At 44.5% G+C, this 16,631-nt stretch overlaps 1 protein-coding gene across 1 annotated transcript in view; it reads left to right on the top strand.

Annotated features, from left to right (window-relative positions):
* The window catches only part of LOC125428763 (cytochrome P450 2K6-like), a 62,377-nt gene that overhangs the window by 28,374 nt on the left and 17,372 nt on the right, over positions 1-16,631 (top strand). The window contains 2 exon segments of the mRNA XM_048489386.1: positions 1,879-2,020; positions 3,076-3,260. Of these exon segments, the coding sequence (XP_048345343.1) occupies positions 1,879-2,020; positions 3,076-3,260 (327 nt within the window).

Below are 16,631 nucleotides of genomic sequence, written 5' to 3'. Positions count from 1 at the left end.
ATCCCTGAGAAGTAGATTGTACTAAGGAAGCCACAACGCTCAGTTTGCAAGTCTGTTAATGGCAGGACTTTTTGGAGGACCTTGATTCATAGTGTTGACTTGATTGCACTTAACACAAACAAGTGAAGCCAAAAACACACACACAAAAAACCCAGTCTTTTAAAAAAAATGTTTATTGTAAAAGTGTTGGGTGGCTGGTTGGGTTTAAAAAAAGAAGGTGGGAAAAGGCAAAACGAAGCACTGGGCAAATAAAAATACCGGGGTAACACAACAGCAGCACAGATATATCCAAATGAAAAGCAACACAGTTGCACTAACTAAGCTAAATACGTAACCTATAGTGTAGCTACGTATTGTTGAAGGCTTTCACAGCCGGAATCACTGGGGTGCTGTGTGGTTTCCGGGCTGTATGGCCGTGTTCTAGCAGCATTCTCTCCTGACGTTTTGCCTGCATCTGTGGCTGGCATCTTCAGATGACCTAATAGTAGGAAAGCAAGTGGAGTGTGTGTATGTGTGTGTGTGTGTGTGTGTGTGTGTGTGTGTGTGTGTGTGTGTGTGTGTGTGTGTGTGGTGTGTGTGTGTAAGGAGTCCTTTACTCTTACTCAACTTTGGGTGGACCCAGTTTTGGCTGAAACGTTATATTTGTTTGGTTTATAGGCCATCCTTCCGCAGATGAGCTCAGGGCAGTATACAGCCCCATACAACAATAAAATCAATTAAATCCCAACATTATGTTCTGGCATGATCATTATTCCACTAAGGGATAACAATTAAAATTAACTGTATCCCTTTTTTAAAAAAGCGAAAAAGGGGAAAGCAGAAAGATGGGAAATAGGAAGGAGACAGGAGGGCCGACGCCACTGGATGGAAACCGGTGCAGATATTTATGCCAAATGGAGGTGGACCTTTTTAAGAATAGCAATCGGTGTATGAATAACTGTCATTGCAACTCATCAATATTTTTGATTGATGCTCCCTACATAGCAGGAGGTCTGTGGATCAGGCAAAGCTTGCTACAAGCCCCATCTGGCCCTGGACACTTTCCAAAACACAAAAACGTCAACAAAGATATTGATGGGCACAGTGGCACCCTTGGGCACCACATTTGGGAACCTTAATTTAGATATTTATAACCTATTTTTCTCTCCAACAAGGTTTTAAGATGCCAGGAGGGTTACATGCAGAGGTGGGATCCAGCAGGTTCTCACAGGTTCCCGAGAGTAGGTTACTAATTATTTGTGTGTGCCAAGAGGGGGTTACTAATTGGTGATTTTGCCACGTGATTTTTGCCTCAGTTACGCCCCTCCTCTCAGCAGTAGCGCGCAGAACTTGAAGCAGTCTAGCAGGAGGTGCACCAGCGTGCGTGGCAGCCTGCACCTGCGTGCATTCGTTTGCCACCCAAGGACCGGTGCAGCGGCTGCGTCCTTGCCACAGCCCCGCCCAGGAACGCCCCACTTCCGGAATTCCCGGCCACGCCTCCGTCGTGCCCCGCCCAGCCCCATTGGCGCTACGCCACAGTTTGAATCCCACCACCATGGGAACCCCTTACTAAAATTTTTGGATCCCACCACTGGTTACATGGGAGCAGGTGGTCCTTCAAAATTTGGGTCACAGTGGTTACCGACGGGGGAGGGCAATATAAAAGTAGAATAATAAAATAATAAAATAATAAAAATTTAGAGGGATTGGCATATGGCAAAATCCAACGCTGAAACCACCTAATTTTGATTGGTCTTAATAAAATTTATTAGGTGGCTTTTGTTCTTGGATTTTGCTTGGGATCAGTGTGGTTACCTGCAACCATTTTCTGCTTCCCCATATGATCTCAGAGATATTTCCCCCTTATTATTTATTAATGCTTTCTTTTTCTCCCCACAGGAGAAGAACCAGACAAATAGGTTTTTCCATAACAAAAACCTTAAGGCAGTGGTGGGTAATTTACTCGCTGCTGGCACAGAGACCACTTCAACAACACTACGCTGGGGCCTATTGTTAATGATGAAGTACCCTGAAATTCAGTGTGAGTGTTTCCCATCAATTGGGAAACTGATCTCTGCCATCTGTAGCGCAGTTGTCATTCTAGTGATCTTCAGTCCTCACCTGGAGGTTGGAAACCTTTATTCCCATGGAAGGAAATAACTGCTTTCGAGGGTGGAATCTATGGCATTATATTCTCCTGAAGACCCTCCCCTGTCCAGACTGTACCCTACAAATCTCCAGGTATTTTTCAGCCTGGAGTTGGCACCCCTGTCTCCTTCCCACCCAACAGGCTTGAAAGAGCTCTGCCCCCTTGTAGTCTTACACCAGCGGAGACAGCATGTCGTTTCGGCAAGTGAGAGATGCAGGGGGCAACTCTGACGTCCCGTTTCTCCCCAAGCCCTTTTATTGACAGTTTACAAGAGGAGAAACAAACAAGGCAGGCAGGGGGTTGCAGCACCTGGATACAAGACAATGAACAGGGCAAAGGGCACAGGGGGATTTGGGCAGGGGATTTGGCAATTGCACATACACATTGGAGCCAGGAGGTCTTGCAACCTCAGTGGTTTCTCCGAATCCACATTTTGGAAGGAGAGGTCAGTCGGGGGAGTGTGGAATACCCTTTTCCGGGGGTTTGCCCACTGTACTCGAGCGTCTCCCAGGCACTCATGCCCTCCAACACCCCCTCCCCCTTGTTTTCTGTGATGGAACCAAGCCTTAGAATGCTGTGATTGCCTAGTTACAAACTCTGAAGGAATCAGTTACTTAAAGCTATAGGGACACATTTTATCTTTGTTTGTTTGTTTTAACCCCTCCCCCCACACACACACACCCTTTAAAAGATTTCACATTTTTCTGCAAACTTGGCCCTCTTCAGGAGACTTTTCAGGTTTGTAGAAATATCTGTTTTGTCCATTCACAGCTCCAATCATTGAATTAAAGTATCTAAACATTTGGCCTGTATTAGAATAGATGTCAAATATATCTCTGTGTTATTCACTTATAAACAGTTGTATATCCTAGACTCTTCCTTTCTTCAGAAATGCAGCTTGAACTGTAAAGTTTATTTTTGTGGAAATAAATGTTTTATTTTCTCAGGCAAAGTCCAAGAAGAAATCGCACAGGTGATTGGGTCTGCTCAACCACGGACAGAACACCGTGCAAAAATGCCATACACAGATGCAGTAGTCCATGAAATCCAGAGGTTTTCTAATATTCTCCCAATGAACTTGCCACACGCAACCACTGTGGATGTCACTTTTAAAGGTTACTCCATTTCCAAGGTGATCAGTCTTACTTCCTTGCATTAACTTTACGACCCTCACTCAGTTGAATATGGCATCTCAATTCATTTATTCATCAAAAGACCCTGTTTTCAAATATTTTGTGGAAGTAAGTTAAGCCATGTGAAGTCCCATCGATTTAAGGGTAACAGAAGTAAGTACTTCTTGGACCTTTTGGTTAAAATGCTGTGAACCAATACAGCTAGCTGTGGTTGACTCTTGCCAAAATACATCTCCGTTACCCTCCTAGGGAGGAGTCCGGCCATTCCCTCTTTTTGGGGAGGCTTTTTAATAAATTGGGTTATGGGACGCCTGTTATTATTGTTTTGACCGCTGTTTTAATGGATTTTAATGGATTTTAGTAAATGTAACAATTGTTTATGTGGTCACTATTGTGATCCTTTGTTATACATTGTATATATGCTGACGTTGTTGTGCACCGCCCAGAGCCCATTGGGGATGGGGCGGTCTACAAATCCAAACAATACATAAATAAATAAATAAAATATTTGAAACTTTTTAATGTTTTCCACAAAAGTCTAATAATTGCTTTCCTTTCCTTACGCTTTTTACATTTGAACTCACTACAGTGGAAACACCACGGGAGCAGAAACCGTTTATTTTTCCTGCCCAGCCGCCTGATCTCCCTGCCCCGCCACGCACCCCCTGATCTCCGCACCTGACGTCATAGTTTTCAACTATGCTGAGTCGCCGACCATTGCAGCCTGCCCAGTCTCTCCCGGGAAGAACATTCCCCCCAAGAAGCACTTTTTTCTGCTCATTATGGTTACGCTTCTTTCCACCGCCACTTACCTCGACTCAAAGGTTGCAAGGCGTGCATACTCCCAGTGCGGCGCTGGCTATTTTCTGGCGGCAGCTTCCTGGGCTTCCCCACGCCGTTTTGGCGCCGTTTTGAGGAGCACCAGGTGCCGTTTTGAGGAGCACCAGGAATCAAAAGGCGCCGTTTTGAGGAGCACCAGGAATTATGTGCGTTGTCGCCACCCCTGTAGTGGGGAGTGCTGGGGGACCCCGCGCTACTTGGGGAGAGTAGCGCGCAAAAGCAAGTAAGTGGGGAAACGACCTATATCAACCAGGTGCAATTTAGCCTGGATTAATCAGGAGCGGAGTCCCAAAATGCCCCTGTTTTCTTCTTCACGCAATGTACATGCGGTACTTCGTTTTCGTTCTCCAGAGTGCATAGCTAGGGAGATGTGCACTTTGGACCAAATGTTAGTGGGCATATCATGGTGGAGGTTGTGTGTGTCTGTCATTCATTTTCCCCTGCTTGCTGTGGGAAACAGGGTGACCTGCCCTTTCTATGGGGAGCTCAAAAGGATTATCAGGGAAGACAGGAACATCAGTCCCCCAATCATGAGAGCCACACGGTTTAGAGTGGACAAGCAGCTATTGCCCGCAGCTCTCCCCACCCTGTAATCGGAGGAGCTCTTCACAACGATAGATGAGGTGGACATTCACCCTCCTCCAAGCCCCCTGAACTTGGGTAAGCAGAATTTGTGGGAGAGGATCCCTCCATGTATGTCCCCAAGGTGTCCCGCTGTAGTCGCTGTTGTGCAAGGCTGGCACCAGAGGAGCACAGGGCTCCGAAGGAGGAAGTTTGGGGGCACATTCACTGGCCACAACATGTGGCAGCTGCAGGGCATGGGAAAGGAATCAGTTCTCCACACCGTGGGTTTTGGTGCACAGGGGGGGGAGCAGAACACCCCCCATATTTTGGGCCTCAGACACGGGACCAGTGGGGGGGACACAGATCCTCAGCTTTTAACATGCAGTGGCCATGGGGGGAGGGGAACCAGTTAGCCCCGCATTTTGCACCTCGGATGGAGGTGGCTGTGAGAGGATGGCTTCCCTTTGCCTCCCTGGCTGCAAAATTGCTGACTGGAGTGAATTTTTCTCCACTGCAGGAAATCCCAGTGATGCTTCCTACTCCTTTGCCACGTGGCTGTGTGCAGCAACTGGACTCGTGCTGCTCAGTGGCCTGCTTACAGGAGAAGGGGGGCATCAGTCACCTGACAGCTGAACAAGCGGGAGAGGAGCAGCAGCTCATGCAAACACCGGGTGACTCAGGAAATGACAGCGCCTCCAACGGTGAGGGCACGCATGAGTTTTCCCCCCCTCCTTCCCCACCTACCGAGTGTTGGGTAGAGCTAGTACTGCATGATTATGGTCAGGACTCACCCTTCCCTTTCCCTCCACTCATATTGCAGGACAAGGAAGTGGGCCGCCCACTATAGAGACGTCTCCCGAGCGCAGGGTGCTGTTGGAGAAGAGAAGACAGTGGAGAGTTGCCGTTCTTGCAGATGTCAGCCGCCAGTTCCTTCAGCAATGTGCTGATGAGGTGATAGAGATTAGGCAGGACAGGGAGGAGGCCGTGAGAACATAAGAACATAAGAACAAGCCAGCTGGATCAGACCAGAGTCCATCTAGTCCAGCTCTCTGCTACTCGCAGTGGCCTACCAGGTGCCTTTGGGAGCTCACATGCAGGTTGTGAAAGCAATGGCCTTCTGCGGCTGTTGCTCCCGAGCACCTGGACTGTTAAGGCATTTGCAATCTCAGATCAAAGAGGATCAAGATTGGTAGCTATAGATCGACTTCTCCTCCATAAATCTGCCCAAGCCCCTTTTAAAGCTATCCAGGTTAGTGGCCATCACCACCTCCTGTGGCAGCATATTCCAAACACCAATCACACGTTGCGTGAAGAAGTGTTTCCTTTTATTAGTCCGAATTCTTCCCCCCAGTATTTTCAATGTATGCCCCCTGGTTCTAGTATTGTGAGAAAGAGAGAAAAATTTCTTCCATCTTCCAGTCTTCAGGGATGGAGCCTGATTTCAGGGATAAGTTGCATATTAAAGTGAGAAGATCAGCAATTTCATGCTTGAGCCCTTTAAGAACTCTTGGGTGAATGCAATCTGGGCCAGGGGATTTGGTAGCATCTGGGCCAGGGGATTTGGTAGATTTGGTAGTGAGGAAGAATGCCAATGTGATGGCTGCTCTTGAAAGGGGTGCCGCCACATTAGAGGCTGTAGCCAGCCTCCTTGCTCAAAGGATTATGGGTCAGCCCCAAATGCAGCATCCGGGACCCCAAGCCATACCCCCTCTGCCATCCCATGCATTACAAGGGATTGGGCCATGGCCCAACCCTTGCCACAGATACACTTCAACTCCTAACTCAAGAGCCATCAGAGAATTGTGCCGCTCGCCTCAACCGCGTGCCAGAAACAGAGCCAGCCATGTCACAACGGGCATCAACCAGCAATTCCCTGGTGGCAACACACATCTCAGAGCCTGACCTGGATGGCGTGAATTCCAGTCCTTCCCTCCTCACCTCCTTAGAGAGCGAGGACGGGGCCACACCACCGAGCATCCAGATCTGCTATCAAGGCGACCGGCAAGAGGAGCTTGGGAAAGTGAAGTGTGTGCTGAAGATGTAGGGAGGTTGGCCCCCCAAATAATGTGCCTGGTTCCTGCTGACCTTGCATGCAAAAGTACTGAGTTATGCGTTGGTGATGGGTTGGGGGCTAGCACTGGAGGTGTGGATGGGCAGCTTTGTCCAGGGTTGCCTGTACATTTGGCCTTCTAACATTAAGTGTTTCCTAGCTGGCCATTCTGTGTTTCATGTTTTCTGCACGTAAGCAGAGGTGGGATCCAGCAGGTGTGGAGATAACCTCCAGGTCCCACCTGTAGGCTGGCACACCCAACACCTTTCCTCATAATGGGTGAAGCCTTCCCCAAATGTAGCCTCCTGAGGTTCGCTAGCTCTGTGTATGGAGGGCCTCTTCACTCATAATGAGTAGTAGCTCCTCCTATAAATCTGTCTCTTCCGCCTCTCTTTTTGAGCTATCTATGGCTTGGGTCATCATAACTTCCACTAATGGTAAATGGCGTAATCTCATTACTTGTTTCCCCTCTCCTCGACATGAAAGCCTCTGGGGTGGCCTTTGCCAAGTTGCACTTCTCTGAGAACTCTCCCAGCTCCTACCACCTCACCAGGTGTCTGTTGTGAGAAGGGAAAGCTAAAGTCTATTAAGAACATAAGAACAGAAGAACCAGCCAGCTGGATCAGACAAGAGTCCATCTAGTCCAGCTCTCTGCTACTCACAGTGGCCCACCAGGTGCCTTTGGGAGCTCACGTGCAGGATGTGAAAGCAATGGCCTTCTGCGGCTGTTGATCCCGAGCACCAGGACTGTTAAGGCATTTGCAATCTCAGATCAAAGAGGATCAAGATTGGTAGCCATAGATCGACTTCTCCTCCATCAATCTGTCCAAGCCCCTTTTAAAGCTATCCAGGTTAGTGGCCATCACCACCTCCTGTGGCAGCATATTCCAAGTAAATGGCCACCAATCTACATGCTATGGGCGTGGAAGAAGTGTTTCCTTTTATTAGCGTCCTAATTCACTTCCCCCCCCCAGACATTTTCAATGCTTGTGCCCCTGGTTCCTAGTATGTGACATGAGAAAGAGAGAAAAATTTCTCTCTGTCAACATTTTCTACCCCATGCATAATTTTATAGACTTCAATCATATTCCCCCTCAGCCGTCTCCTCTCCAAACTAAAGAGTCCCAAACGCTGCAGCCTCTCCTCATAAGGAAGGTGCTCTCCTTTGAGACTACTTGTGCTAGAGCGAAGTGGGGCGTACATTCAACTGTAGTTCCTCACATCCACTGGTGAACCTGGTGGTCCCTCCTCCTACTTCTACACTTGGCTCTGCATCCAAGCAGGACTTGTCAGTGATGCCGCTTCCTGTGTGGACCTGCTCGCTTGCTCGCTTGCTCACCCCCTTCTCCTGTGTACCCAACACTCCAAGAAACTCAGTCAGGGGTCACAGCAGCTCGATCGCTGAGGACGAGCTGAAGGTCCACCACACCAGCTTGGTGTAGTGTTGGGATTTGCAAGTGTCTGCCACAATTCAGACACAAAGGGGTTAACTATGTGCATGCTACTTAGTTACTGAGGTCAGAGTTTTATGACCATTGATTAAGCTATTGGTCAGCTAACCCCAGCACTGCCTATGTGAGACAAGTCTCGTAAGTCAGAAGTTAAGTACATTTCTTTGACTCACACGCACACTCTTGGCACTCTCTCTTACGGAAAATGTTCTATAGGAGCTACCTAACCCCCTTAACAATTTCAAAATACAGTAAAAAACAAACAAAGAAATGCTGGAAATGTCAAACAGAAACTGGCACCTTTTTCCATGTTTGGTGGACCTGCAAAGAAATAAAAAAATACTGGTCACAAATTCACACAGAAATACAAAAAATAATTGGGAAAAACTTCAAAAAGAAACCTGAGACTTACCTGCTTAGTCCAATGTGGATAGAAAAAGAATTTAAAAAAATACATTTTCATTTGTTATACCACCTGATAACAGCAGCTCGTTTAACCTTGGCAAAGCATTGGAAGCTAACCACTCTACCGAACCTCGAGGAACGGAAACAGAAAGTAAATCATCTCTACATTATGGATAAACAAGCACATCAAATAAAGCTCCAGCCAGTGGAAATATACATCCAAAACTGGCAGCCGTGGACAGACTATATAACAAAGGAATCAGAAGTCATAAATTTCCCTGTTGACTATTAGAATTAATTTTTGTTAAAATAAAAGCCTTTGAAAATAAGTTTAGTACATAAGATAAAGACTTCTCTTGCATGGAAAATAACTATTAGTTATTGTATAATAAGTATAGCAATAATGTAGAATTTTAGGGAACTTTATAGAAAGAATTACTGTTAAGTTTCTTTTTTGTTGATTAAGGACAAGGATGACAAAGATTGGCATCCAAGAGAACATAATAACGAATGTTAGCTTTATAATGTACATAGATTGAGATATTAAAAGATCATAGATCTATTGCTGAAGAAGTCATATTTTAAAAATTTGTTTTCGTTCTCTTCCCCCCCTCTGAACCCCATCCTTCCCTCCCTGCCCTATTCTTCTTTCCCTCCCCTCCCTTACTATGCAACAAAACTTTGCTCTATAAGAAGTTGTCTTTCTATTACTATATCTAATATTATTATACTGTTAAAGGAAAAATTATCGTTTTGTATTAAATGACGAGCAGTAAGTGAATGAACTTATAATGCTAATGAAACTGAAGTTAACACAGTAAGAAAATGTACACAACCAAATTATTATAGTTATATCTACTGACGTTCCTCAGATTTCTGTATCTATCCCTCTCTTTTTTTAAAAAACTTTGTAACTTCTTTTAAACTTTCAATAAAGTACAATAATTTAAAAAAAAAACTAGGGAGCCTAGATTCTCCTTTTAAATCCACCTTAAAGGGAGAATCTGGGGTCCCCAGTTTAAACAACATTGAAAGTGATGCTATTTTGGGGTGGATTCTCCCCCACCCTGAAATAGTATCCCTTTCAATGTTCAAATTGGGGACCTCAGATTCTCCCTTTAAATCCATGCCGAAGGGGGTGGATTTAACAATGGGGGATGGGGGCACTTCCTTTGGGAGTCCATAACTTTGGACTCCCTAAACCAAACCTTACCAAACCTGGGCCACATCATCAGGATAGTCTCCCAAAAAATCCCTGAAATTTTGGTGCTGCTAGCCTAAAATCCGCACTCCCTGCAGGCCATAAATGGAAAAAACACTGAAAATACAAAATTCCCCACAAACAAACCTGCAATTTTGTCGCCCACCACAAGGTGGCAACCTGACAGCTGCCCACTTCATCCAATCGGAGGAACGCCTCTGGTTTTTTTCTTACAGATGTTCTTCTAAAAAATGAGAGTTTTTAAGCAAGGGTGCTGACAGCATAAGTGAAATCACATTGCCAATCCCCCCCCCCCTTGTCTTTTGGGTATGTGCTAGAAGAGGGGCTTGGTGTGAGCATGCACAAGAATCACCATATTGCCCCTGTGGAAAAATGTCATCCACTCAAAGGTTCACCTCAACATTAGGACAATGGGAGCTGCAACCTGGTTTTAAAAATTCTTTCTGCCGACAAACTGCAGGCATATGGGAAGGAATCAATTGCTCCCCTTTCTAGGCAATTCCTTTCAAGTGACCAAGGGCACGTAGTTCAATGCTGGGCTTGGCTAGGTCCACCTTTAAACTGTGGGCCTTAGATGAATTTTGTCAGATGATTTTTACTGAGTTGGGTGGGGCCTCTGGACTGCCTGATGCCCCACCTCAAGCAGTGCCTGGGGCATCTGCCCCCTCGCTCCCCCTAGATGCACCAGTGGATGCCACCCAAACAGGAAAAGGTATATAGTTGAGAAAGGAATTGAATGGCTGGAAGGGAAAAGAGGTTAGAAGGGAACCAGGAAGCCTTTTTTTTTTACACAGATACAGCTGATTTCCCATAGCAAAAAAAAAAGACAATGTCTGATGTAATTGTTTGTGCAACTATTAAGTAGTTGCATAACTCATTGTGCCGCCTCTAGTTGATACAGACTTTTCTTGATCAGACTCTGTAATCCCTTCAGAACACTTCTCATTGGCACAGAATGGATTGGATGGGTCCTCTTCCCATATTTTTCCTGTTGGTCCTCATGGTCACACTTCTTTTGAAAATGGGCAGTTCCTGGAATAGCAACTGCGAAAATTTCCCCCCAGGACCAAGACTATTACAGCTTCTAGGAAATCTTCACCTCTTAGATCTGAAGAGGCCTTACATAATCTTGTGCAAGGTAAACCTTTGTTTGTGATTTTTGTGTCCTTTTGATCATCTTTTTGGGCAGACAGAACCGTAATGGGGTGCTGTGTGGTTTCCGGGCTGTATGGCCGTGTTCTAGCAGCATTCTCTCCTGACGTTTCGCCTGCATCTGTGGCTGGCATCTTCAGAGGATCTCTGAAGACGTTTCGCCAGCATCTGTGGCTGGCATCTTCAGAGGATCTCTGAAGACGTTTCGCCTGCATCTGTGGCTGGCATCTTCAGAGGATCTCTGAAGACGTTTCGCCTGCATCTGTGGCTGGCATCTTCAGAGGATCTCTTTGACAATACACAGAACCATAATGGTTATTGTGTGTGGAATAACAAAAAAAGTAACATATGTTCGTTTTGTTCTTGCTTCAGTAATTCTTTGCCGTATCATTTAGCTATTGCGGTATCATTTAGCTATCAGTACTATTAGCTCAGTTGTTACAGAGGGGCAGTCATTTTGCCTGTTACCAAGATTGGGAGGACTTGCAGTTTGCATTCCTTCATAGAAAAATAAGATCTGGTCAAGTTTATCCCCACTCTGATGGCATCCAGAAATGACTACTGGAAATGCATGTCGGACGGTACCCAGAGCTTTCTTTGGGAACTATTCAGGAAAATAACCCAGTATAAACTGAGCCACCCCAAAGACAGCACCATCATCAGCACAATTATGCACTTGTGAGGCCCCGCACAGTCAGTGAGTTCAGAAAGGGGAAAGTTCGCTTAAGAATCTTCTCTTAATTTCTGCGGTCTGATCACAAACCCGCAGTGGCGTAGCGCCAAGGGGCACTCTGGGGTGGGCAGGGGGATGGCAGGGGTGCAGGGTGCACATGTGCCCTGGGTGCTGTTCCCCCTCGCTCCGGCCCTGCAAACCCCAAAAGAGAAATGTCACAGCAGAGTCACTTTCTGGGGCCTAACTCACTGCAAAATAAGTTCCGCTGCTCCTGAAGTCTGGCTGTTAGACTCAAAGCTGGATCAGATGAACACTGGTCCAACTCTTTGGCTTCTTTTCAACTCCACAGGGTGACATTTGGTGTGCCACAGATGTATCTTTTCATAAGAAATCAGAGGGCTTTTTTTTTTTTACCTTAGCTCCCTCCCTCCCAGGGTCCTTTCAGAGTTTGTTTCCCACTTCATTCCAAGAGTAAACCAGCCGGGACATTGTCTTTTTTTTTAATTTTTAATTTTATTAAAATTATAAAAGTCATTACAATTTCCAGTGTCTTTGTCATTGACTTTCAACTACACAAAACACACACTTTACCACTAAAAGTGAACAAATCTGACATACAACTAAACACAAAAAATATTAAAACTAAATATATAATAGAGAAAACCCTAGGTAATAAAATTCTATTACTGTGTTTGTATACCTTTGGGTTTCTAACCTCAAAACACAAATCGTCTGGCTTCCGCAAACCTTATGCGAGAACACCTCGTTAACATCCTAAATCTTTAAGCGTAATTCTATTATAAGTCATTTAATTGTATATTTTCTATTAACTAATCTCTAAACAGATTAACATAAATCTTGGTGTCTTATAGTCACATTCCATATTTAAGTATTTATAAGTCTTATCCTATTATGGCTCAATCCCTGAGCCTTTCAAAAATATCTATTGTTGTTCTTGAACAATTTCATATTACCTCTCAGAGCGCACGGTTAAACTTAACTCAGATCAATACAACCCTCGATGAGAGCCTTATTATCTATCCTTCATCTTAACATTATCTATATATATACATTTTATTTCTAACAGTGAGTCAATATACTTATCTAGACTTAATAGTTCTATGTTTTTCCCAAAATTTTTCAAGTGGTTCCCATGTTGATTTATACTTCTTCAGAGGGATGTTTTTCAAGCGAGCCGACATTTTATCAATGTTTTTATAGTCTCTTAGCGAGTTGATCCAATCTTTGCATTTTGGACTTCTACAGTTCTTCCAGCTCTTCGCTAGCTGTATCCTTGCCGCCGCAGAGATATACAAAAATAAATTAATATTTTTTGGTGGAACATTGTCTTGAAATATTCCTAACAAGTAGGACTCTGGTAATAATGTAAAATCATGCCCCAGTATATTTTGTGCTACTTTGTGTGTTTTTTCCCAATACTTCCTGATCTTTGGGCAAGCCCACCACATATGGAAATAACTTCCTAATTCCCTTTTGCATCTCCAGCAATGTTTTGGATGTTTTTTATCCATCTTGGGACATTGTCTTTTCTGACCCGCACGCCCCCCGCACCCCCCAATATGGGTTCCTAAACCAGGATTCACACTGTGGGCAAAAGCAATCTAAGAATATTTATGTAGTACATAGTATTTTTCTTAAAGGCTAATGTAACCTCTATCTGTGGGTTCTGTGGGGCAGAACTTAGAATGAGTTTGCAACAACAAATTTTAAAAACAAAATGGTTTACTTTCTTAACATATAACATCAATATTTAACATCACATTTCAAGGTCCTGTTCAGGTTGCATTTTCAAGTCCTTATATTTACAGTCTACTGATACTGCCAAGTCCAATTCTTCTTTGCAAGTGGGTTGGCTCCTGAAGACTCCAAGGGCTTGATGAACAGAATTCAACATGATGAAGGTTTCCAGGAGAACTCTCACCCATTACAACCACAAAAGGAAACCCTGAAACAATAAACTCCAACATTTACAACATAGCAAAAATACTACTTCCCAGTAGTTCCCAACAATATTGCAGTTACCTTAACAAGGTGTTAAGGGCTTATACAACCAAGGTCTGAGTCTGGTAGCCTTGTCTCCTCCAAACTAGCTCTGCAGCCTTCTCCTGCTTTGGTTCTCCACCCCTTTCTGGGTCAACCCATTCTGAGCATAGGGGTTACACTAACAGTTGTCTTTAAGATCTTTCACAAGCTGTTTGATTGCTGGCCTTGTTATGAAGAGGCAAGAAGGAAAATGTTGCATCCCTTTGATAGTGTGTGAATAAGACTCTATTAAAGGGATAGAACATTTTTTCTCTCTAGACCAGTTGGCAATTCTGCCTATACCCCACCTGGCTGGGAGGTAGTACACAAATAAATAATTGAAACAATCTGCCAAACTGTGTTCAGTAATGGTAAAATGATGGGTCTGGACTTGCCATCTTGGTTTTCTGAGAAATTGTTTGCATCTAATCACTAGGAATCACTAGGAAGATCAGAATAATATTTCTCACTTTTTTCTTTGTTTGCCTTTCAGTTATCCAAGCAATGTGGGCCTGTGTTCAGCATTCAGATGGGAGCTCAGAAAATGGTAGTGCTGGCAGGGTATGAGACTGTAAAGGAGGCTTTGGTGAACCAGGCCGATGCTTTTGCTGGGAGGCCCTTCATCCCAATATTCGATCAAGTTATGAAGGGATATGGTGAGGTCCATTCATTCCAGTTGTTGCAAGCCTACATAGCAACAAATTTGTCTATCTCAAATCCTGTTGTAGGAGATGCTCTCTATTTAAAGAACTAAAACTGATTCCGCACGGGCCAAAAACAGCAGTGTGAAAACGGTGTGAAAACAGTATAAACCCTTTTACACTGTTTTAAACCCTTTTACACCATTTTCACACCGTTTTCACACTGCTGTTTTAGGCCCATGCGGAATCAGCCTTAAATACTTAAACTATAGCTTACGAGTAGTTTAAGGTGACCAGATTTTTACTATTGAAAAGCGGGGGGGCGCACGCACGCGCGCACCCGCATGAGCACACTGCTTTTTGCGGCGGCGCTCCCCGGTCAGGAAACAGGGAAGCGCCCCAGAAGGCACTGCGGCTGCACTGGTGCCTTCTAGAACACTTCCCTGTTCCCAAACCGGGGAGCACCTGCCTAAAAAGCGCCGCCGCATAAGGCAGTGTGTCCCTCCTTTGACAGTATGCGTCTTGACATGAGCACCTGATACTAATCGGGACAATGTCAGAAGCCCGGCCGGAATGGCCGGGACACATCAGCATAAAGAAAGCATTGAGTGTCCCGCGAAAATTGGGATGGCTGGTCACCTTAGAGTAGTTTGCTAATTTTTCAACTCTATTCTGAAGTCCTATAGCCATTAGCTTATCTCTGTGCCCTGCATTAAAATTAGGCTGAGAGTGGAGAAAGGGAAGAGAGAAAACCATTCCCCCTACAATACCAGAAATCTATGACACTCAGTGAAGTTGATGGGTAACAAATTCAGGACAGACGAATGGAAATATTTCTCGACTCAATTATTAAAATGTGGAATTTTCTTGGCGCATTTAGAATGCAACATCATTATACAAAATATAAATCCATCATATACCCAATAGAACCATTTAAAATAAAATCATATAGAGAGTAGGTTTGGTGATTCAGCTGCCTGAATACAAACCAAATCCGAATCCATTTGAGTGCCCAAATCTGAATCGCGATTCAGGGTGGAGGTGGTAAAGGGAGCATCATTTAAAGGAGCCACTTTAAATCCCCCCCCCCATCCACACCAAATGTAAGCAAACAGTACATGTTCTTACATTTTACAATAAGAAACATGTGTTTATTGGATGGCATAAAATAAATAAACAGCAAACAAAAATTGAGTAGAGTCCAAGACAGGCCGCCCCATGCAGAAATCTTCAAAGAGCACGTTTGCTGCTAAAGGAAGACTTACTTAATTCTGCTTTGGATTCACAAATCCCACAAAAAGACATTAAGAAGTTTTTAATGGGGCTTTATTTTCCCCTCAGACTGAAGTACATAGTTATTTACATTCATGGAGGATATTTTCCTGCCTGGAGTCTTGTTGAACTATAAGCCTGAATAGCTAAGTTCAATTACTTGGTTGGTTTGATTAGGTATTTATTCATGCACTGAAACAATTGTGACTTCAAGAAACTATGGCCCCTTCCGCACACGCAAAATAATGCGTTTTCAAACCACTTTCACAACTGTTTGCAAGTGGAGTTTGCCATTCCGCACAGCTTCAAAGAGCACTGAAAGCAGTTTGAAAGTGCATTATTCTGCATGTGCGGAATGAGCCAAAGATTTACTTGGCACAGAAGCCCCACTCTCCTTTATTTTAGCTTGCACCAGCCCTGGTGTTTTGTTAAGCAGAATTTATTTACTGTTACTATAATCCTTGATACTTCCTAATCCAATCATATGTGATACCCAAGGAATGATGACAACTGACTGCAAGAAATCATATTTCAGTTGGGTGGTGTATTCTGAGTTCTTTGAATACTTTCCATTTTAATCTGCAATGCAACAGTTTGCTTCAGGGAGTGGTGGGAATTGGGCCTTACCCTTTAGGGGTCCATAAAATTGAACCCCTAGAAGCAAAGTTCACCAAACCTGGGTGCTCTTGACAGGAGTGTCTCCTGGAGCCACCCTGAAAGTTTGGTGCCTCTAGCTTGAAAAATGTGCACCCTACAGATACCACCCAGAAATTCCCCATTGGCTGCAATGGAACCAGGTCAGTTTCAAAGGGAGAATCTGGGGAAATATTTGGGGTGCCAGGGGCGCATTCTTTAAGCCTGTAGCATCAAAATTTCAGGGTATCTTCAGGAGACTCTCCTGATGATACCACCCACATTTGTTAGAGTTTGGTTAAGGGGATGCAAAGTTATGGACCCTCGAAGAGCAGCCCCTATATTCCACTGGAAATATTAAGGTTCGGGTACCCCATTTGGGGGTCCATAACTTCGGATCCCCTGAACCAAACTTCACCAAGAG

The sequence above is a fragment of the Sphaerodactylus townsendi genome, linkage group LG03 (assembly GCF_021028975.2).
Source record: "Sphaerodactylus townsendi isolate TG3544 linkage group LG03, MPM_Stown_v2.3, whole genome shotgun sequence".
Taxonomy (NCBI): domain Eukaryota; kingdom Metazoa; phylum Chordata; class Lepidosauria; order Squamata; family Sphaerodactylidae; genus Sphaerodactylus; species Sphaerodactylus townsendi.
Note: the sequence above shows the minus strand (reverse complement) of the source record. Positions and strands in the feature narration are given on the sequence as shown.